Genomic DNA, 21,413 nt, shown 5'->3' on the forward strand with positions numbered 1-21,413 from the left:
ATCCTAGAAAATGATTCGTTGTTTATATGAAATTCAGTTTAAGTGCACTTTCTGCATTTTATCTGGCAACCCTAGCTGGAGGGGACCTCCCCACACCCGAGCACCGGCGGAAATCCCGGGTGGGACGAAACGCCGCGTCTCCTTTAAGGCGCGGCGGCGCGCGGGACGCCGGGTGGCGAACTACAAGCCCCACAATGCCGCGCGCCCGCCCGGAGCCCTGACTGGCTGCGGCGCTCGCCTCCGTCACTTCCGGCCGCGGAGGGGCGGTTGCGGTGGGCCAGGCGGGCTGGGTTTCGCGGGCGTGGGGTGCAGCGGCCGCCATGAACTTCTCCGAGGTGTTCAAGCTCTCCAGCCTGCTCTGCAAGTTCTCCCCGGACGGCAAGTACCTGGTGAGCGGCCGCGGGGCCTGGGCCGAGGGTGGGCCCTCCGCGGGGAGGCGCCTGTCCTCACTGGGAGGCGGGGACCCGGGGAGCGGAGAGCGGGGCGGCCGCTGGGCCCGGATGGAGGGAGCTCGAGGGTCTGCAGGTGTGGACCCCGGGCAGGCGCTGCAGACAGGTGACCCTGGGAAGGGGACCTGTGAAGATGCTGCAGGCTGGGAACCCAGGAAGCCGCCTGCTGCCTGCATCTGGGTTTCCATCTGTTAAAAGCAGGTAAAAGCAATGCTGCCTTCACAGGTTTGAGGACACAGGAGATAATCGGATCGTTGTTATTAGTTTGTCACAAAAGGCAGGTATATAGTCCTGTTGGCTGTAAACTGGTGCAGTGGTGCAGCTGCTTGTTGTCGCCTTTCCCAGCCCTCTTCACCCGTCTCTACCACATGCCAGATGAATGATTTAGATAAGTAGCATTCTATGCCCAGATAAAGAGAGTTGTCCGCACTCCTGAGATTTGAGCTGCTGATTCCATGGGTGGCACAATGCTTCTGACATCACTGAGCTGTCTTGTACATGAAAGTTAAGTTTTGAAGAAAGTTAAGTTTAGAAATATACCAGCGTGACCCGTGTATATCCTCAGAATCTTAGGGTGAGGGCATGTGGTGGGTGAGGGATAATTGGCATTGGAAAGACATTATGCTTTATAAAAAGTGTACTTAGTTTCACTAATTAGTAACTGATGCTTCCTGATTCGTTTTTCAGTTCGAGCTTTGTTAACATTCCTTTCATCGTTATCTAGTTCTTTGAGGATGGATGTACATGTTTGCCTTCTTTGTGGAGATTTTATTCTAAATCACATAATATGGCATTCAGCTCCAAAATACAAAATGTCTTTAGCTTAAATGGCACCCCAAAAACCTTGGTATATTCAAAATACTCCCGCATACGTTAGGGGTTTCCCCCCGCCTTTGGTCATTTATGAAAATTCTAGTGAATCATAAAGAGAGAGATTATATTTCCTCGTTTAATTTTGGTACTTTTTTGGTTTTTACACCAAAATAATCAGGTATTTCTGATTTAAATATCGTGAGCCCTAGGTAGTACTGTCACTGGAACCATGTTCTTCAAAGCTCTGTCCTAGGTGCTGGGAAAAGCAGGGCCATGTTGCCATTTTTAATAGCTTGCAACAGATTTGATACGGTTTTCCCAAGTGTTGCTACAGACATTCCATTTTGTAAGGAGTTTATTGTAACCGATCACAGCTTTCAAAGCTACAATATGAAAAAATAGGCACGGGACACATAGTATTTCTAATCTGCAGTCCCTCCCCAACTCTCCTTTTCCCATGTAGAACATGTGGTGGTTTTTTTTTTTTTTTTTTTTTTGGCTGTGTTGGGTCTTTGTTGCTGCGTGCAGGCTTTTCTCTAGTTGCAGCCAGCGGGGGCTACTCTTCGTTGCGGTGCACGGGCTCTAGGCGTGCGGGCTTCAGTAGTTGTGGCACGTGGGCTTCAGTAGCTGTGGCTCGCGGTCTCTAGAGCGCAGGCTCAGTAGTTGTGGCGCACGGGCTTAGTTGCTCTGTGGCATGTGGGATCTTCCCAGACCAGGGCTCGAACCCGTGTCCCCTGCATTGGCAGGTGGATTTTTAACCACTGCGCCACCAGGGAAGTCCCTCTTATGGCTTTTTTTAAATGGGAGTTTATAAAACAAAAATCCAATAATCCAGTTTGACCTTGATAAATACAGAAATGAAGCAATTAACATTTAAAAGTCAGTTCTTGATTTTTTAACTGTGAGGTACTCTCCTATTAGCAGATACGTTTACTCAATCATAGAAATTATTTGCTTGGATTTGGATATTATTAACAAATATGGACATAAAGTAACTGTATCTTTAAGAAAACTGTATTAACACTTAAACTTTTCAGAGTCAGGGTTAGGAATAAGTTAATGTGGGTGTGTAAGAAAACCCCCTAGCCTTTCCTCCTATGAGTCCCACACGACTGCCACATTCAACACTTCTGACACATCTGGTCACCAACTGTGTGGGTTTTTTTCCCCACACCAATCAGTTGTCCACCACACCAGCTGGGTGTCCTACAGTTTGACTCAATTCTGACACTGTCTACCTGGAGAGAGCTCCAGGTCCCACAGGTTAGGGGCTCAGTCCCACAAGACTGCTTCCTCCCCCTTCAGACGCCAAGTGCAAGTCCAGGTTGTCGCCTGTGCTTCTGACCAACTGGCTATAGGTCAGAGGTTCCATGATGTCCTCTTTGGGTTCCATTAATTTGCTAGAGTGCCTCACAGCGCTCAGAGAAACACGTTTACCAGTTTATTAAAGGATATGGTAAAGGACACAGATGAGCAGCCAGATGAAGAGATACACAGGGCGAGGTCCGGGGGCCCCTGAGTGCAGGAGCGTCTGTCCCTGTGAATTTGGGGTGCATCACCCTCGTGTCTGGTTGTGCTAACCCCCCGGAAGCTCTGAACCCCGTATTATTGGGATTTTACGGGGCCTTCATCACATGGGCCTGAGCCATCATTAACTCCATTTTTAGCCCTTTTCGCTGAAGAGAAAGGGGGGGTGGGGCTGAAATTCCAAGCTTCTAATCTTGGCTTGGTCTTCTGGGTGACAGCCCCATCCAGGAGCCCACCCAGAGTTGCCGCTCTAGAACAAAAGACGCTCCGGTCACCCGGGAAGTTGCAAGGGTTTCATTCAGGAGCCCTGTGTCAGGACCTGGGGGCAGAGGCCAATATGTCTTTTCTCTTCTCTCATCACAGGTAAATGAGCATTTATGAAGCGCCCTTACACTTGCAGAATTTCAAACCTGCATATTGACTTTCTGTTGCTTAGGCTCCAAGTCAGGCATTGAACATAAGGGAACTGCCTTTCTGGGGTCGTTCTCACCAGCAGCCCTGAACCTCCCTGCTCACTCCTTACAGATTGTCTGTAGGTGATAAAAGCAGAGAGGATTTGGTTGTTTACAGATGAGCCTTTCCCCAGTGCTGTTTCCTGCTTCAGTGTTAGTCATACAGTGAAGAAAGTAGAAAATGACTCCAGTAGAGAGTTTTAAAACAATACTTTCTCTGGGGATTTAACAGTTTGGGCACCTGGTTTGTACATTTCCGTTTTTATCTTCCATTAACTCATCTTTGTTGAGAACGGGCTGTCCACGTGATGAGCACGAGGCCATCTAGGCAGAAAGCGTGTGTGGAGGGAGAGAGGGAGGCAGCCCCTGGCTGGAGGGCTGCGCCGCCGCGCCGAGAGCACCCTTCTCCAGAGCCCACGCCGCCTGCCTCTCTCCTCCCTTTCCAGGCTTCCTGCGTCCAGTACCGGTTAGTGGTCCGGGATGCCAACACCCTCCAGATCCGCCAGCTGTACACCTGCCTGGACCAGATCCAGCACATCGAGTGGTCGGCCGACTCGCTCTTCATCCTGTGTGCCCTCTACAAGCGGGGGCTGGTGCAGGTTTGTGGCCCGAGGCTCGGACGCCCCCCGTACCGGAGCGTAGCCCCCGCGAAGGGCCTTGTCCTGTGCCCCGCCGGCCTGGAAGAAGAGGCAGCACAGCTCACAGGCCGTTAATAGTTCGCTCATAGCTTAAGTACTTTTAAGACAAGAAGACACTTAAGTGTCCTTGATCTGTAACCAAGTTAATTCAGTAACAGGCAATGTTCAGAGGGCAGCCCAGCAACTCGCCCGTCCTGTGTGGGAGCGCTGAGATGTGTTTTGCCGTAGACCCCAAAGCTAACTAAGTGAGGTCTCAGGGACAGCAGAGGGGAGCACCCTTCGAAGCACGACAGCACGCTGTCACCGAGAAGCGTGGCTTACCTCTGTGGTGCAACCCAGGCCCAGCCCTTCATGCTGGAAGATTCCGAGGGCTCGCCCGTGTTTGCCTCCACACAGCTCTTGGCCGCTTGTCTTCAAGCCTACGTAGCGCACTGACTCGTCTCTCTCTTCTGACTGAAGGTGTGGTCTTTGGAGCAGCCAGAGTGGCACTGCAAGATAGACGAGGGCTCGGCAGGGCTGGTGGCTTCCTGCTGGAGCCCCGACGGGCGCCACATCCTCAACACGACGGAATTCCACGTGAGTGGGACACCCCGAATGCCCCTCCTCCTGGATCGCCTGGGAGCGTTCGAGTGGGTGGTCTGGGGGGACGGGTATACGTCGTAAGTGGTCAGAGCATTGTAAGCCCATGAGTGTTGTTATATCTTTTGCCCAGTTTTAATGAAAAGATTTTTCTAAAAGAGCAGCTTAAATTATATTTTTAAGGATTTAAACAGGTTCTTTGATTCAGCAATTGAAAATGAACTTCAGTATGAACAAATGTACATCTTTCCCTCAAGACGTCCAATCTGTGTGTTTCTAACCTCTTCATTCATTTTCTCTTCACGCCTTGGGCTTAGTTGGGACCTGGGGCCCTGGGCAGGAGCTCTGAGCGCGAAGAACATTTGAAATCTGACAGTAAATCAGAGGTAGCTCGGGTGGTGTGAACTCTCTCTCGTCAGTGTCACATTAGGGGATCAGGGGCGGCTGGGGTGGTGTGAGCACGTCTTGTCATTATATTGAATTTGACGTCTGCCACTTTAGGCCATTGGGGAGGGAGACGGCGAGTGAAGGGAGCCTGGTTTTTCGTGTTACACATGTTGACATTTTACAGGGCTGTTGGAGAGAACCTGAGCTGTTCATACAGCCTCATCTAAAAGGCTTCATGCTTATAGTTCTTCGGGCCCAAATCCAGCCCCCAGACGGGCACCTGTCAGTGTGAAAGAGAAACGGTGCTCTTTGGACAAGGTTCACTGACAGGCAGCCTGTGCGCTGCCGTGAGGCCTGAGAACAGAGCGCTCAGGACTGCAGGGTGTCTGTGGGCCCCACCTCCGCCCGCGGGGCCCCTCGCTCTGCATTTTGCGTGAAGCATGTCCTTACTTACCTTAAGGTCTTATCTGTGTGTGCACGTGTGTGCGCAGACACCTACACTGCTGTGCATTTGTCTAAAGTTTGCTTAAATGAATTCATACTCTCTGTTCTGTTGTGGTTCTGTTCTGTTGTGGTTCTTTCTTCCTTCTCGTTACCATTTTTGAGATTCATCCATGTTGAGGGTTTGACTGCTTCTTTCAGTCATTGTAGGGAAAGTCATGCCACGGTTTATGCAGCCACCCTGCTGGTGCTGGGCATTGGAGCTGTTGCGGTCCGTGCTGCAGGGAATGGACTGTGGGCGTCTGCCCCGGCCCGTATCCAGGCGTTCTCTCTCAGACATTTGGGGAAGGGAGGTTGCCTGGTTGTAGGAGATGCGGTTTGATCAGGATGTTAAATGGATGCCAGTCCAGTAGAACTGCAGTGGTACTGCACTGTGGTTTGCATTTTCGTTTCTCTAAGTATTGGTGACGTCTTATTTTATACACACCCACGCACACCCTTAATTTAAATATGTGTTTCAGGTTCACGTGGAGTTTATAATGGTGGTGTCAGGAGTGAATCCGTTTTTATCTGTTCCCCACAGGATTTGTTAAGAAGTCTGTCTTTACCACCTGTGTCGAGAACTGAATTTCTTTACACCGACACGATCGGTTCCGGTTTTCCATTCTGTGCCATCGTCGGCCCGTTTCACTCCTGTGTTACAGGATGTTAACATGTAACAGGGCTGGGCCCTCCTCGCTGCCTCTGCTCTGCCAGGTTTTCTCATGTGTTTTTGAGGCTCTGTTACTAGAACTGTTACAAGTTTCATGGTGAATTGAGCCTCTTATTATAATAAACTGTTGTTCATGTCTCGTAGTTTTTCTCTTCTGCAGTGTGTTTTGTCAGATGTTGGCATCAAATGCCATCTTCCTTGGTTAGGGGTTTCAGGGTATATCTTTTTCATCCTTTTACTTTCAGCTTTTCCGTATCCTGAAATTGTAGTATGTATGTTGTAAATAGCCTGTAGTTGGCTTAAAAAAATAAACCCAGACCAGAAAACTTCTTCTTCTGTCTCTATTGTGAACAGCAACATTCACCCGCTCTAAGCGTGTGGGCCGTGAGCTGGGACGCTAGCTGCCGCCCCAGTGGGGACGGAGCACGCTGACACCACCCCGTGGGCACCTCCTGCCCTCCAGTCATCCTCTGCTGCCCGCCCCGGGCCTGCTTCCTGTCGCTCCTGGTTTCCGGTTCAGGTTCCACGTGAGGGGCCACGTGGCTTGCAGAGTTTTGTGTTTGGCTTCCATCACTCGGCCTCACGCTCTTCTTGAAATTCGTCCGCGTCTGTGGGCATCAGCTCCGGTTTCTCGGAGCTGAGCGGTGTCCCCGTGTGGACCCCCCACCCCGTGTGTGTATCACCCACTGGCCGATGGAGCCGTCGTGAATATCCTCACACGGGCTGTCTGCGGACACGGGTTTTTCTTTCTCTCGGGTAAAAACCTGGAGTGGGGGGTGCCGGGAGGTGTATGTTTACAGCTTAAGAAACCGCGGACTCTTTTCTGCAGTAGCCGTGCCGTTTAGCCTTCCCCCCAACAGCGCAGCAGGTTGTTCCATAGTCTCACTAACGCTGCTCATCACAGCCTCTTCTGTTGGGCGGTCTGATGTGTGCTGGTGTCTCATTGTGGGTTTTCTTGGTGATTTCCATATGACTAATGATGTTACGCGTCTTTTGTGTGCCCGTCATCCTATAACTCCTGTCTGTTCATATCGTCTGTCCGTTTCTTTATTAGGCCGTTTGTCCTTTTGTTGAGAGCTGTAAGGTTGTGGTTACAGGTTCTTTGTCAGATACATGTTTAGTAAATATTCTCTCCTGGTCTCTGGCTTGCTTTTTCATTTTGTTAACAGTTTCTTTTAAAGAGCAGTCTTTCATTTTGACAGGGTCTAATGGGTCAATTTTTTCTTTTATCATTTGTGCACTTTGTGTCTAAAGAGATCCCTGCCCAACCCAAGATCACAGAGTTTCTTCTGCTTTCTTTTAGAAGTTTTATGATGTTAGCTCCTAAGTTTAGATGGGTGATTTGTCTTGAATTTCTGTCCTTTCCCCACTTTGCACCTTTGTCAGAAATCAGTTGCCTGTAGGTATGTGGGTCTGTTTCTGGACTCTGTCTTGTTCCATTGATCTCTTAGTCTGTCTTTGTGCCAATACCACACGCTCCGGATCACTAAACCTTAATAGTACGTCTGGAAACCCAAATCAGTGTGTTTTCCAGTTTTGTCCTTTTTCAGAGTCGTTTTGGCCATTCTGGGTCTTTAGTATTTCCGTATCAATTTTGGAATAAATTAGTCAATTTCTAAAAAAAAAAAAAAAAAAAAAAAATTGTTCCAGGATTTTAAAATTGAGATCGCATTGACTCTGTAGACCAATTTGGGGATAAATTGCCATCTTAACAATACTGAGTCTTTGGATCCATGAACATAGGATACTTTTCATTTTTTTAAGTCTTTAAAATTCTTTTCTAAGCAATATTTTCATTGTATAGATCTTGTACATATTTTATAAAATTTATTCCAAAGTTTAAATTTTGTTGTATCAGCTCTTGACTCTGCTTCAGTCCAGGGGAAGAGCCAAGGGTGTTCACACAGGTGTACATGTGTAAACCTGGAGGAATCTGACCTCTGAATGCATTCCCACTTCTAACAAGAGAGGGAAGCCACGCACATCCATACTGATAAAGAACTCGGTGAGCTGCTGTCAGTTTGCTGTGTTTCTTGAGTTAATTTTCCAAACAATCTCTGAGTTGGAAAAGGTCATTTTAAGTATTTTTGCTTAAGTACTGGAATTTTCCAGGTCACCGGCAGCAGTGATCAAGTAATAAAAATGTACTTATTTTTTACGTCAAGACAACTAGAAAGTGTTGTGGAAAAGGAGATGAGCTAAGGAACTCTTTCTCAAAAGTGATTGTTCTCTGGCGAGATTAGCGTTTCAGTTCACCCTTAAATGTGGCAACGCCTGGAAGCACAGCCCAGCCCGGGGGGCGGGGTCCTGCTGAAGGGCCGACACCTTGGAAGGACCCTTGGTGGTGACAGTGATGCCGTGGGACCAGACCTGAAATCCCAGGTCAAGGCCCCCTGGCCTCTGCTTTCCCGCCGCAGGGTGTGTGGGTGGGCACAGAAGTGGGCCTGGTCCGCGGCCCTCCGGGAGCCTGCCCTTCGGCCACCTCCGACCTGTCCTCCTGCGGTGCTGCCACCTTCCTCGAGCTTACGGAGGGGAGGCGGGTGTTTATCTGCCTCTTTCTTTCTCACTGCATTTGTTAAGGTTACACACAGTTGGGTCTCTTTTAACGGTTTTTGATGGGGGATGGCGGGTAAAAATCAGGCTTAAGTGCTTTGTGTCTTTTCTGCCTTTAACAGAGAAGTGTGGATGGGGCAAGGGATGGGGGGCTCCCAGTCAGGAGCCCCCTGGGCCTTCCCTCCTCTCCCTCGCTCACCTGGAGTACAGGTGTTCCAGGCCAGATGGCGCCGGCTGTGCGTGTCCAGGTGGATTTAACACCCAGACCTGCTGGGCTGGGAAGGGTGTGCCTTTCCACCCTCCTTGGCCTCCGAGAGCCCGAGGTTTTACAGGGAACAAGCCTGTCGTCAGGGTGAGCCTCGCTCCTGGGCCGTGCCTCGTCTGCACACCCTGGTACCTTTTCCTTAGGCGGACAAGCGCTTTACTTTGAGTACAGCCCAGAAGTGCCGCCAACCCTGCAGCTTGTCTGCATCCCTTGTCTCCCCTAAATGCCGCGTGAGCTTTTCACAGAGGCAGTTCAGGACGTCAGATTCTTTTCTTTCCTAAGAGACTATGTGGAGAAAATGCAGTTAATTCATTTTTTAAACCTCCTAAGCTAAAGAAGGAAAAGGGCCTAGCTTGCAGGAATCACACTGGTACAGAAACGCGGGGCCCTGCGTTTTACTTCATGTGAAGTCCTACAGTTTTTAAAGCTATGCTTATTTGATGAAAGCAGTCTTCCAGCCCGTGTTCCTTACCTCACAACCACGCCTGGTAAACACAGCTTCGTCCGTGTCCACCGGCCTGGGGGCTGCAGGAGCTGGAGGTGGCAGGGCGCCCAGTTACCCTCCCTGACGGCCCATGGGAAGGGTGTGGACGTGCTTTTCCGAAACAAACGTTTGGAAACTCCGGTCAAGGGTGATTGTTCACGTTGAAGCTTGAGGGGGTCTGGGGCGGCTCCGGCAGCCCTCCCCGTGCCTGGGTGCGGGGGGCCCTCGCCTGCTCACAGGGCCGGGGTGACAGTGCAGAGGCTCTGGGTTCTCCCCCCTCCCCGCCCCCGCCCCCGAGCGCAACTGCCCGAGCCCAGGCGTCCATCCCTGGCGCACTCGCCGGTCCCTCCCCGACATGTCTGCTTCCGGCCGTTTTGCAACAGCCCGGGTAGCTGTCGCTACCTGCGCGACGTGCCCGCGGTGGGTCCCCCAGAAATCCTCCGCAGAGGCCTCCGTGCGGGGAGTCGGGCCACTTCGCGTCCCTGCCGGCCTGGGGCCGCCCGGTGAGGCAGAGCCGCTCGCCCCTTCATCTGCTTCAGGAGGCTGAGGAGCGCTCTGGGTGGCTTCCCCCCCAAACGTGTTTCTCTGAGTAGCGTGTTTAGGGTTATTATTACGTGAAAACTGTGACTGTAGCATCCCCCCACCCTTATCCGCAGGGGATGCCTTCCAGGACCCCATGGATACCTGAAACCCCCTGCAGTACTGAACCCTCTATGTGCCGCTGTTTCCTAGGCAGATGTGCCTGTGATAAAAGTTACCGATTAGACCGAAAAGGAGGGATGACTGTACTTTGAACTAAAACGCACTTGTATTTAACTTTGTGTCACTCAGATAATATTGTCACAAAATGAAAACCAAGCACCAGGAGCATTGAATTTAACAAACGAGGGAATTCCCGGGCAGTCCAGTGGTGGTTAGGACTCGGCGCTCTCACTGCCGTGGCCCGGGCTCCATCCCTGGTCAGGGAACTAAGATCCCACAAGCCGCCTGGCGCGGCCCCCCCAAAAATTTAAATTTAACAGTCGTAAAACGTGAGTTTGACCCACTTCTTCAGACAGAAAACGCCACAGGACTGCTGATGCGGGTGCTTCTGCGGGGAATCTCTTGCTGGGGTGCTGACGATCCGGCTTAAGACTTGGAATGGTCTCTCCAGAGATGCTACGTATATGCTGTTTCCTCTCTCTTTTCCCTCCCTTTGCCCCTGGCAGCTGCGGATAACTGTCTGGTCCTTGTGCACGAAGTCCGTGTCCTACATCAAATACCCTAAGGCTTGTCAGCAGGGTGAGTCGCTCAGAGGCACTCAGAAGCCATTCCTCTGTCGTAGCTTGGGGCTTGGGGACCTCCTTACCCTGGAAAATTTCAAACACGGGCAAGAGCTGCCTCAGCCGCGTGTCAGCTCATAGCCAGCGTTTTTTCTCTTTATACCTGCCCCCCCGCCCCCAGATTATTTTAAAAGTACCTCCCAGACCTCCTAGTGAGTACTTCACCTGTGACCATTCCCACTTGTGTGTGTAGGGCTTCTCCTTTACGCGATGTCGGCGACTAAGGAGGGTACTGTCCTTTAGGACGTCAAAGAAGAAGGACTTACACGTAAACCCTTTACATCTGCTGCCGGACCGGGTGCTCAGGTCCCTCCAGTTCATGTCAGTCTTGCACCCCCACCTCACACACCAGATTCTGAACCGAATCCTCCATTGACTTAACTCTGTGAGGCCTGGAGTGGGGAAATGGCGACTGTCACACCTGGACATCACCGAGGAGGGCCAGAGGCACGTGTCCTCTGTGCCGGCGGGGAGCCCACCCCTGTGGGTTTAGCTGGACCGAGAGCCAGTCGGGCGGCACCCCACGCTCTCGAGTCCTGAAGTTACACGACGGTCTTTCAGTTAAGAAACAGAAGGAAGCGGTACATAATTTGAAAGATTTTTCCATTTTTCCTCTTGCCGTCAGCAGTTTGAACCTCACATGTGAATGGTGTGCCACTGTACACTTATTTTTTATTTTTATAGTTTGAATATCAGTGTCTCTCCAGATGACACACACACTTCTTGGTGGAAGTGACAGCTCTGTTTTGACCCACGAGGTATGAAATGTGGCCACGGGCTCGGTTCGCTAATACGGACCCAGAAAGTACAGTCTGGTTGCAGCCAGATTCTTACCTTGAATCGACTGCTTCCAAATTTAAATTCAAAAGTAAAAATAGGAAATGTCATGACAAGCCTGCTCTGAACCAGCTGAGTTTCCTGCAGTTAATTTCCTAAGAACGCGACGCTCCGTAGGGCGCCGCACTTCCCAGTAATGTTTTGGGGCTCAGGTCACTGTGTATTTCTCGCAGGTTCTCTGCGGGTCAGAAGTCTGAGCAAGGGTGTGGAGACCCCGCCCTGTGTAGACACACACTCCCTGCCGCGGACGCCGGGCTCTGTGTGCCACGTCCCCCTCTGCAGACCTCTGCTTTCTCTTTCTCATTCTCACTTGAAAACCACTGCTGCAATCTGCTTCTCCCTCCCGGGACCTTTCACTCTTCTCGGCAGGAGTAACCTTTACCAGGGACGGCCGCTACCTGGCGCTGGCCGAGAGACGGGACTGCAAAGACTACGTGAGCATCTTGGTCTGCAGCGACTGGCAGCTCCTGCGGGTGAGACTTGTCCCCACCTGGGAGCGGAGTGACCCTGGGGAGTGGGGGGAGGGGAGAAGTGCGTTGTCTGAGGCTCCAGGGCATCTTCCGCGTGGTATGGAGCGATGTGATTCCACGTTCCCGAAGGCCGGGTGCTGCCTGTAACCACGTGGCGCGCACACCGGCAGGCGTTCGTAGGACGTGGCGAGACGGCACGTGCTTGCCGTGTTAACAGGCCACCAGGTTGGTGCCACCTCCCTTCCTGTTGGTTCCGTGGTATTTGCATACGTGTGGCTGCATCAGGCGGAAGAGTGAGCCGGAGTTTAACACTGACCACGTGCCTGCGCGGGGCAGGAGGCCACGGACACAGACGCACAGGGCCGGGCGGGACCCCGGATGCTGTCAGACGGAGGCGTCCTCGACGGGGCAGGGATGTCCTGGGAGGGTCTTGCCTGGGCTGGTCTTAAAGGTGCAGGACTCAGCCAGGCAAGAAGGGGGTACAGGAGCGGGGCGGAGGGAGGCCTGAGCCACATCGCAGCCACGTGTGCCCGGCCTGGAACCTCCCTAGCGCTCAGGCTGGACGTCACAGCAGGACACGGTTGTACATGTTTCTGTCCGTGGCTAGATGAGGAAATTAAATACTGAATGTGTTAACACATCAGTTATAAAATAAACGTTCGTGTATCTGTTGAAGAAAACATTTTCAATTTCATCCCTCCCCGCCGCCCGCCTCGGCAAGCACTTTGACACGGACACGCAGGACTTGGCCGGGATCGAGTGGGCCCCCAACGGCTGCGTGCTGGCCGCCTGGGACTCCTGCCTGGAGGTAGGCAGCCCACCAGGGACCCTTTCTGCTCTAAGCGCCGACGCCAGTATTGCTCTCACGGTCTCCGAGCGCCGAGAGCATTAACTGCCTCTTTCAGACGTTGAGCTGAGGCGCTTCTGTTAGTACCCGTTTCCCATTTTCCCCGCGGTGTTATCACTTCGCTCCTCTAGTTATGGTCCCACGTCCCCATTTCCCGCCGCCGTCGGGGAGGGCAGTGTCCCCGCCCCGAGTCTCTGCCTCCTGAGTGGCTGCCTTACCCGCTCCGGGTTCAGTAACAATTTCAATGTCTCGGCAGTACAAGATCCTGCTCTACTCCCTGGACGGCCGGCTGCTGTCTACGTTCTGTGCTTACGAGTGGTCCCTGGGCATCAAGTCCGTGGCCTGGAGCCCCAGCAGTCAGTTCCTGGCAGTCGGGAGCTACGACGGAAAGGTGGGAGGGCGTCCTCGGGGTGAAGCCCACGGCCAGTGCCCCAGCGGCTCTGACCACGTGGTTTCCATCCCCCGGCCACAGGTGCGGATTCTTAACCACGTGACTTGGAAAATGATCACAGAATTCGGGCACCCCGCGACCATTAATAATCCCAAAATAGTAAGTCTGGAAGCACGTTTCTGTTTGAGCAATCTTCGGGGAAGGGGGGTCGAACACTTTTTTCACCTTCCGTTATTTATGGCGCGACAGGTACTTACATCCCCATAACCTTCTGATAACCGTAACATTTCAAACGTCAGACTTGCCCAGTGGCCTTTGTTTCTCCTGCCACGTTCCCAGGGGGTCCAAAGTGGTGTCCTTCCCCTCCCCAGCCCCCACCCCCGCGGCTCGCTCTGGGACCAAGCTCCCGCTCTGCGCTGTGAACGTGGTCCCCTGCCTGCAGGCGCCAAGCATCTGCTGGGCCACCCACTGTGCTCTGGGCCAGTCGGAGAAGAGCAGGCGGACCCTTGCCCCGTGGAGTCTGGGCCGGGGCTGGGAGGGTTGGTGTCTTCCCCGGGTGGGTAGGAAGGCCGCCTGCCAAGGGGTCCTGGGGCAGACACGGGGAGGAGGCGATGCAGGGTTTGGGGAGGAGCAATTCGGGCAGCAGGAACCGGCACAGGAGTGCAGAGGCCCTGAGGTGGGAACCAGCATCCATTTATTCAGCAGGCGCCGGTCTGGGTGCTGGGAGACCTTAGGGACCCGGAAAGACACCCCGCCTCGGGGCGGGGGGGCGACAGCAGGGATGGGGACAGACACCCCGCCTTGGCGGGGACAGCAGGGATGGGGACAGACCCCCTAGTGAGGTGTCTGCTGCTGAGGAACCTAAGGTGGGTGAGCGGCGAGGAGAGAAGCAGCCGTGGGGCTGCTGTACAGCCCGCGAGCCGGTGGCGGTCCTGACGCCGGCAGGGACTGGAGGACCTGCTGGAGCTGCGGGAACAGGACTGGAAGGCGGCCGGGCCGGGTGGGGCTGCCCCAGGCCTCGCAGGGTTCGCTGGGGGTCCTCCCACCCCGCGGCCGGTGCGGTCTGAAGGTGTCGGGCCGCTCGCCCTTCCCGTCAGGCCTCCGGTGGCGCACGCCGCCTCGCTCCTGGCCCGTCTGTCACCTGTCCCCACTGAAGTGCTGGCCCGGGGGTGAGACCTCGTGGAGAGCGCCCAGGAGGGCGCGGTGAGCGGGGCCGCGGCCGCACGTCCTGCCCAGGCCGTCTGTCTTCCAGGTGGTGTACAAGGAGGCCGAGAAGAGCCCGCCACTGGTGCTGGGCCGCCTGGCCTTCCCTCCGCCCAGAGCAGCGGCTGGGCCCCTGTCCTCCACGGAGAGCAAATGTGAGCAGCTGGGCCCGGGGTGGGGGCCTTTCTCTTCCCCCCGCTTCCTTTCCTTTTATTATGAAAAAGAGTCCTCTGGGTCCAGGTAGATTCCAGTTGCTCCTTGTTTTTTTTTTAAATCCTCTCCTTTCCCGTGATGCCTGGTAGCCAGCGTCTCTCTTAGCTGTGAGCCAGCAGGCCGCCTGGCCACTGGCTCTGTTGACTGAACACAAGCCCTGGGAACCCTAACTTGACAGCTGGTCCTCTGAGGGCGGCTTTTTAATGAGCAGTGACTTCCTTGGCCGAGCAGGGCCCTCAGAGGGCTCAGGGAGACGCCGCAACTGTGTTGGGGACCTGGGACGTGACTCGTCCATAAAATGGCGTAATTAGGGCGTCAGAGGAGCCACTGGGACGGCCACCAGGCCCCGCAGTGGCGCCTGGCCCGTCGCAGCTCCGGAGACACGGCCTCGCAGGGGAGGGCGCGAGGACAGGCCTTGAGCACCGTGGCCAGGTTCCCGCTGAGCCCTGTTTTCCGTAAGATCCTGCGCTGCTCTTGCTCCTCGGCCTGCGGGGGGTGGTGGGCAGGACCGCAGCCCGCAGGCCGTCGCCCCGCAGGGAGGCTCAGGGCGCTCTCTCTCTCTCTCGACGCCCAGACGAGGTTGCCTCGGTGCCGGTCTCCTTGCAGACTCTGAAGCCTGCCGCCGACAGAGCCAACCCCAGGATCGGCGTCGGGGCGCTGGCCTTCAGTCCCGACAGCTGCTTCCTGGCGACGAGGAGTGGTCAGTGGCGCGTCCACGTGTGTGTGCTGTCCCCTCACCGCTCCCTCAGGGCCGGGCAGTCGAATGGCTTGAAAGGAGAGTCGGGGTGCGGGTCTCCCCGCACGTGCTTCCTCCTGTCCTGCGGCAGAAGCATCTCGGGTCACTGGGCCCATCGGAGCAGCCGCCGCCCAGCCGCTGCACCTCAGGCCCCGGCCTCCGCTCCCTCTGTGTCCCTGTTTGGGAAGGAGCAGGGCTCAGGCCCACAGGACTCCGTGTGTGCCAAGCAGCCTCGGGGAGGGCCCTCCCCCACTGAGACCCCAGGCAGCACCCGTCCTCAGGCGTGAGCCGCATGGGGGCTCGAGCAGGGGAGCAAGGGGTGACCGCGGGCCTGTTCACGTCTTCCTTCCTCAGACAGTGTCCCCACCGCCGTCTGGATCTGGGACATCCAGAAGCTGAGGCTGCTCGCCGTGCTGGAGCAGCTGTCTGCCGTGCGCTGCTTCCAGTGGGACCCGCGGCAGGCCCGGCTGGCCATCTGCACGGGGGGCAGCAAGGTGTACTTGTGGTCGCCGGCGGGCTGCGTGTCGGTGCAGGTACCCGGGGAAGGTGAGCGCGGGCGGGGACGCGAGCAAACGCGGCCTCGGGCGGAAGGTGAGAGCCCTTCTCGGGAGGCACCCTCCCATAAACCCCAGGGCCGCCGGGTGTGCGCACTTGCCTTGGGCCCGCGGCTTTTAGCATCCCAGGCCAGGGGGAGCCTTCCCACCCGCTGTACTCTGGGGCTCCAGCTGGGTCACCCTGGAACACTGGTCTATCCCGCTCTAACCTCCTGGCTTCCTCCAGGTGACTTCCAGGTGCTCTCCCTGTGCTGGCACCTGAGCGGGGACTCTCTGGCTCTCCTCAGCAAGGACCACTTCTGCCTGTGCTTCCTGGAGACGGAGCAGGGGGTCGGCACAGCCTTCGGGCAGAGGGCTGACCACACGTAGGACCCGTGCACGATCAGGCCCACGTGGCTCAAGGCCGGAGACCTCGGCTTGTGTTGGCCGCGGGAAAGGAGCAGAGCGTCTTGGTGCAGGGTCTCCCACTGGGGTGGCCCGGAGGAAATGCTTTGCTTGTTTTTCTATAGCAAGGCAATTTTGTGAGTATGTATGGTATAAAACTAATTTTTGTTACTTAAAGTAAACATCTGCTAATTCATAAAATGTCTCGTGCTTACTTTCTTCAAAGGTTTAGGTCACGGGGAAGTTTTCTAGGTCAGTTTTAAGTTTGGGGTTCACTGTCTTAGGGAAAGTAACTGTGCCCCAAGGGGCCAGTCCCCCTCACACAAGACCCGCTCTGCTCGGAGCCTCCATTCTGTCACTGAACGCTTTGGAGAGCGGCCTGCGGGTACCGTGGGGCCTGTTCTGGAGCAGGAGGGGAGCCCTGAGCACCCGGGGTGGGGTTGTTACCTCCAAGGGAGGCTGGAGCTGCAGGTCCTGGGGCGGCTGGGTCAAGGTTGGCTCCCCGCAGGGACCGTCCACTCTGGCTGTCCACCTGGAACCATCCGGGTGCCTCGGGAAGGCGGCCAGGGCTGAGAAGGCTGGTGGGGGAACGGGGGTGCGTCACCCCAGGTAGAGGCTGGACGGTGCACACTGCTCCCTGGTGGCCACGAGGGGAGCGAGCGGTACAGAACCCTCCCGGTGCACGCAGCAAGGGGCTCAAGACCAGCGCAGCGCACAGCTCACGCTCTAAGAGTCTCTCATTTAACAACAACAGGACGCTTTCTTGGTTGTTGCACCTCTTTTAATAACCGTTAAGAGAGGAAGGACACCCACTGTTTTAATGTTTTAACTCAGATTTCAAGTGCCTTTACTACAAGACCGAAAGCAACGGCTCAGGCAGGACCCAGGCGGAGTTGTGAGGCAGCCTTTCGATGGGGACAGGCCCCCGCCTCCGAATCACGGCCATGCTGGCCACAGCTACGCCAGAGTCAGAAACGGGGAGGAGGAACCGGAGGGCCAGCAGTTAAACCATCAACAGACGCTCCCAGGCGGACCGCTCGGCCGTGGACGGGAACGAGGACGCGCCCCGGGCTGGCGCCTGGGGCTGAGCTGCGTCAGGAGACTCTGACATGGTTCCTTTTCAAAGCGCATTCTTTACACGCAAACTAAGCAATTCCCTTTTTAAATATGAACGTGACAGTACAAGCTTAACAGAGTTGACAAAATTGTGTGCAAAGAACTTATCGATGTGACTTTCTCAGACTAATGACTTGTCTTAAGATGATTTTCTGTAAACCTTTTTGGGCCTGAGAAAGATGCCGTAAGTATTATTAACACGACATAGATTAATTTTAGAAAAAGTGTGACTTTAGGCCGAACACATATTTCCACAAAAACCAGTGTCCGTCTGTTCAGGAGCTGAGAAGGCAGACCGTCTCTTGATGAGCTCGTGCCTGCTGGCTTCTTTCAAATTAGCTTTAAGAAAGTGGATTAAATCTCCAAATACAGATTTGGACACCAACTGTAAACAAGCACAGGCACTGAGTCTCAGGGACCTCCCTGCATGTAGCGATCTATGTAGCTGCGGTGCTGACAGGGCTACTGCACTGGAATCACGCAACGTTAATTATTAACATGCTCCAGGGCTGGGGTGGGAGGGACCACGGGAAGCCAGACAGGGACCCCAGCGGGGGGGGCACGGAAACTGAGGTTCTAGGAAGCAGATACCGGCCAGGACGGTGACAGCGAGATTCATTCTGCTTTGTCTGGAGCTCACGTGACCAGATGCCCAGTATCCAGCTAAAGTATACGGTCCATCTGACTATGCTAATCGTGCCCAGACCCCTACAGGTAAGGGGCTCGGACCCTGCCAGCGGCAGTGGAGCTGGCCAGAGGCCTGCCGCCCCCAGGGTCCCATCGGCCTGGCTCTCCCAGGGAAGAGACCCGCGTACGGGTGCGGGTGCGGCGTCTAGAAGCCGATTTTGCCTCTGGTCATGGAATAGCCCAGCTTAGCCTCGTTGTTGATGAAGGACATCAGCCCCACATAGGTCTCGATGAGGAGGGGGCACTCCAAGACCAGCACGCCGCCGGCCTGGCCCGGCAGAGGACTCTCCTTCTGGGCTTTTTTGACAGCTTGGATTAACAGAGCTTTGAAGCCATCCAACTGTAAAGAGAGGAGACGGAGCTTGATCAGATGATCCCCCACGCGTCTGTGTCAGCCCGTCCCCGCCCTGGAGAGATGCCTGCCCAGACGCATCCCGAAGCCCTTGGGCTCATCTCCTCCGCGTCGCTCTACAGGCGTCACACCTCACCTCTGCGCTCACCTGTGACTGACCACAGCCAGTCCTCACGGGCCTCACCCTGCCGGTCGACGTGGCTTTGCCGTAGTGACCCACCTACTCCTCCCCACCACCCACCAGGCGGGGAGCAGGCCCGGGTGCACAGCTGGCAAGTGGGGGGGGCCCGTCGCCAGTCCTGGACCCGGCTCTCACCACCCGAAGGCCTCCTCTCCTGCTGAGCACGCAGACTGCCCGGCTCTACCATGGGCGGGGGTCACCTGCCACAGCCCGAAGCCCTCCTGGGCCCTGCTCCAAGACGGTCGCAGCCACAGAGGACCCCATCACAGAGCTACGCTGACCAGCAGCTGCTGACTACACAGGGCTATTTAGGCGTAAGTTAACAAACTTTTAAAAACCAAAAGTTTATTTGGGGCTTCCCCAATGGCGCGGTGGTTAAGAATCCGCCTGCCAGTGCAGGGGACACGGGTTCGAGCCCTGGTCCGGGAAGATCCCACATGCCGCGGAGCAAGTAAGCCCATGCGCCACAACTACTGAGCCCACATTGCCACAACTACTGAAGCCTGCGCGCCCTAGAGCCCCTGCTCTGCAACAAGAGAAGCCACCGCAAAGAGAAGCTCGCGCACTACAGTAACGAGTAGCCCCGGCTCGCGGCAACTAGAGAAAGCCTGCGCACAGCGATACAGCCAAAAATAAATAAATAAATAAATAAATTTATGGGGGGAAAAAGTCTATTTTCTCTGTTTAGCCACTGTTCAAGTGTTCAGCAGCCCCACGTGGCCACCGTACCGGGCAGCACAGGCCTGGAACATTCCCATCCCACTGGGCAGCGCTGCTGTTGCTGTCTGTGTTCTTACTTGGCACAGAGAGGCCGTCTTCTCGTCCACGCCGGCCATCGGGTGCTCTATGAATGTGGTGTACGGCACACTGGTGGACCAGGGGTTCCATCTGCTTATGAAGGACGGGCGGCTCTGCTTGTCCCACTGGATGCGAATCCCAAAACCTTCTCGCCTACCAAGTGGGAAGAAAGGGACCAGACCTCACACAGCAGGCCATGGCGCCCCCAAGCACCTGCTCAGTCACGGGTGTGAGATTAAAAAGCTGTTCCACCGGTAAAGATGAGACTGATGACATTTCACAACAGTGAAGGACCCGTGGGGTTGGACGGGAATGGCGGGTCTAATAACGACAGCTTTCAGCACTTTAAAATATGACAAACTGAAAGCACTCTTAGTTGTGCTAACTAAACGAGTAATATTTTTGCAAGTTTAAATCCTTTTCCCTGAGCATCTTACTGTTGGCCAAAATTCTGAACTTACCTTAGCTTCCTGAATTCCCTACCCAAATCTCTACATCAAAACTCTAAAATATACCGTTTAATTCAACTGAGTATACTGATGTCCAGGTTTCTCATATTTCAGAAACCTCCCTAACAGATGAAGATCAGCTCTTGAAATCTGGCCATTAAACGTTTCCAAATTTAATCTTCAGTAATATCTGCAAATCAAAGCGACCCACTACCTTTTTCTTTTAACAACTAACCACACAGAGCTTGACGTGATAGATGTAATCCTTTCTTCGCGGAAATAAAATGCTGAGTTTGGCTCTTACCTGAAGAATACCCACGTCGGGCCTATTTTAACGTACCCTGAGTTCATTTTATTACAAGCCTAATAACCGTCTCTCGTGCCAGAACCCCTTCTAACGCACCCTGCTGGGCACAAGTCACCTGTCTCTACACTCTTTTGCCGCTGAAGCAAGACATTCACTGGAGGCTGGTTTCGGAAGGGCTGACTGGGAGGCCCTGGTGCCGGGTTCTCTGTTCAACACACTTACTTGTTGAGCGATTTCGGGGGAAACTGGAATTCTCCGTAGGAGATGGTGTCCACCGCGTTTAAGGCTACCCTGACCACCTGCTGGCACTGAAGGCTGATGAAGTCGTATTTGCAGATGAGCAGCGCCTGGTCGGTGATGAGCACCAGCCGCTCCTTTTCGTTGTTCCAGTGATCGACCCTGCGGGCGGCAGCGGTTACGTAGGCGCCCGGGGCGCACCGGTGCCCGGGCCCCTCCCCAGCGCGCGCCCCCTTACTCGGTCAGCAGCCACACCCCCTGGATGTCGCCGTCCTCCACGGGCCGGACCACCACGCGGATCTCCTCCACCGCCTGCTCGATGGTGCCGGGCTGCTGGGAGCGTGCGGGGCGGGCCGGGGGCGGAAGTCACAGGTCACGCCCGCTCGCCCGCCCCGCTCACCCACGCCCTCTCCCGCCCCCGCTCCCAGCCTCACCCGGAACACGAAATACTCCTTGACGCGGGCGCGCCGCGTGGGGTCGTGGACATTGAGCGGCCACAGCGTCTGTCGCAGCGGAGTGTCCGTCCCCAGCCGCCCCCCGCCGCAGCCGCCACCAACGCTGCCTCCCGGCCCGACTTCCTCGTCAGCCGCCAGCAGCGCCGTGGGGCTCGTGCCCGCCGAGTCCACCGAGTCCCGCAGCTGCAGCATCGCCGCGCCCGCCACCGAGCGACCCCGGACCGGAACCGACTCGGCCGCCGCCGCCGCCGCCGCAGCCGCTACCTCCGCCGCCTACGCCGGGCCCTCGGCCCCGCCCCCGGGCCCGCTCCGCGCTGAGGCCCGCTGCGATTGGCTCCGCCTCTCCAGCCCCGCCTCAGACTCCGCCTCCTCCCTCCCCCTCCGGCCCTCGCTATTGGATCGTCCCCAGCTGTCTTCCGCGATTGGTCCTTCCCGCCGCCGTTCACAATCGCTCCCGCCCTTCGATGCGCCGGAAGAGCGCGCCGCGCGCACGCCCACTTCCTGTTTACGCGTCGGGGAAGGGCGGGGCCCAGGCAGGTTGCCAAGGCGACGCGGAGGGCCCACGGGGAGAGGG

At 55.4% G+C, this 21,413-nt stretch overlaps 2 protein-coding genes across 7 annotated transcripts; one reads left to right on the forward strand and one right to left on the reverse strand.

The window, feature by feature from the left end:
- Positions 1 to 244: 244 nt before the first annotated feature.
- Positions 245 to 16,449, forward strand: WRAP73 (WD repeat containing, antisense to TP73). 5 transcript variants are annotated; one of them, XM_028487946.2, is made up of 12 exons: positions 245 to 389; positions 3,688 to 3,840; positions 4,339 to 4,455; positions 10,509 to 10,581; positions 11,829 to 11,932; positions 12,606 to 12,737; positions 13,033 to 13,167; positions 13,249 to 13,326; positions 14,420 to 14,525; positions 15,158 to 15,283; positions 15,674 to 15,865; positions 16,161 to 16,449. In XM_028487946.2, the coding sequence occupies exons 1-12, from the start codon at positions 321 to 323 to the stop codon at positions 16,436 to 16,438; spliced, it is 1,563 nt and encodes a 520-aa protein (XP_028343747.1). In that variant the 5' UTR covers positions 245 to 320; the 3' UTR covers positions 16,439 to 16,449. The 5 variants fall into 5 exon arrangements, with proteins under 5 accessions (XP_028343747.1, XP_028343748.1, XP_028343750.1 ...); XM_028487947.2 differs by having other exon boundaries at positions 260 to 389; positions 12,651 to 12,737; XM_028487949.2 differs by having other exon boundaries at positions 260 to 389; positions 12,651 to 12,737; positions 16,100 to 16,369.
- A 547-nt stretch (positions 16,450 to 16,996) lies between these two features.
- Positions 16,997 to 21,124, reverse strand: TPRG1L (tumor protein p63 regulated 1 like). 2 transcript variants are annotated; one of them, XM_024125551.3, is made up of 5 exons: positions 20,819 to 21,124; positions 20,623 to 20,717; positions 20,370 to 20,546; positions 19,391 to 19,544; positions 16,997 to 18,400 (listed from the first exon to the last, which is right to left on the reverse strand). In XM_024125551.3, the coding sequence occupies exons 1-5, from the start codon at positions 21,029 to 21,031 to the stop codon at positions 18,206 to 18,208; spliced, it is 834 nt and encodes a 277-aa protein (XP_023981319.1). In that variant the 5' UTR covers positions 21,032 to 21,124; the 3' UTR covers positions 16,997 to 18,205. The 2 variants fall into 2 exon arrangements, with proteins under 2 accessions (XP_023981319.1, XP_023981320.1); XM_024125552.3 differs by having other exon boundaries at positions 16,998 to 18,400; positions 20,623 to 20,714; positions 20,819 to 21,123.
- Between the last annotated feature and the right edge of the window lie 289 nt (positions 21,125 to 21,413).

The sequence above is a fragment of the Physeter macrocephalus genome, chromosome 3 (genome assembly GCF_002837175.3).
Source record: "Physeter macrocephalus isolate SW-GA chromosome 3, ASM283717v5, whole genome shotgun sequence".
Classification (NCBI taxonomy): domain Eukaryota; kingdom Metazoa; phylum Chordata; class Mammalia; order Artiodactyla; family Physeteridae; genus Physeter; species Physeter macrocephalus.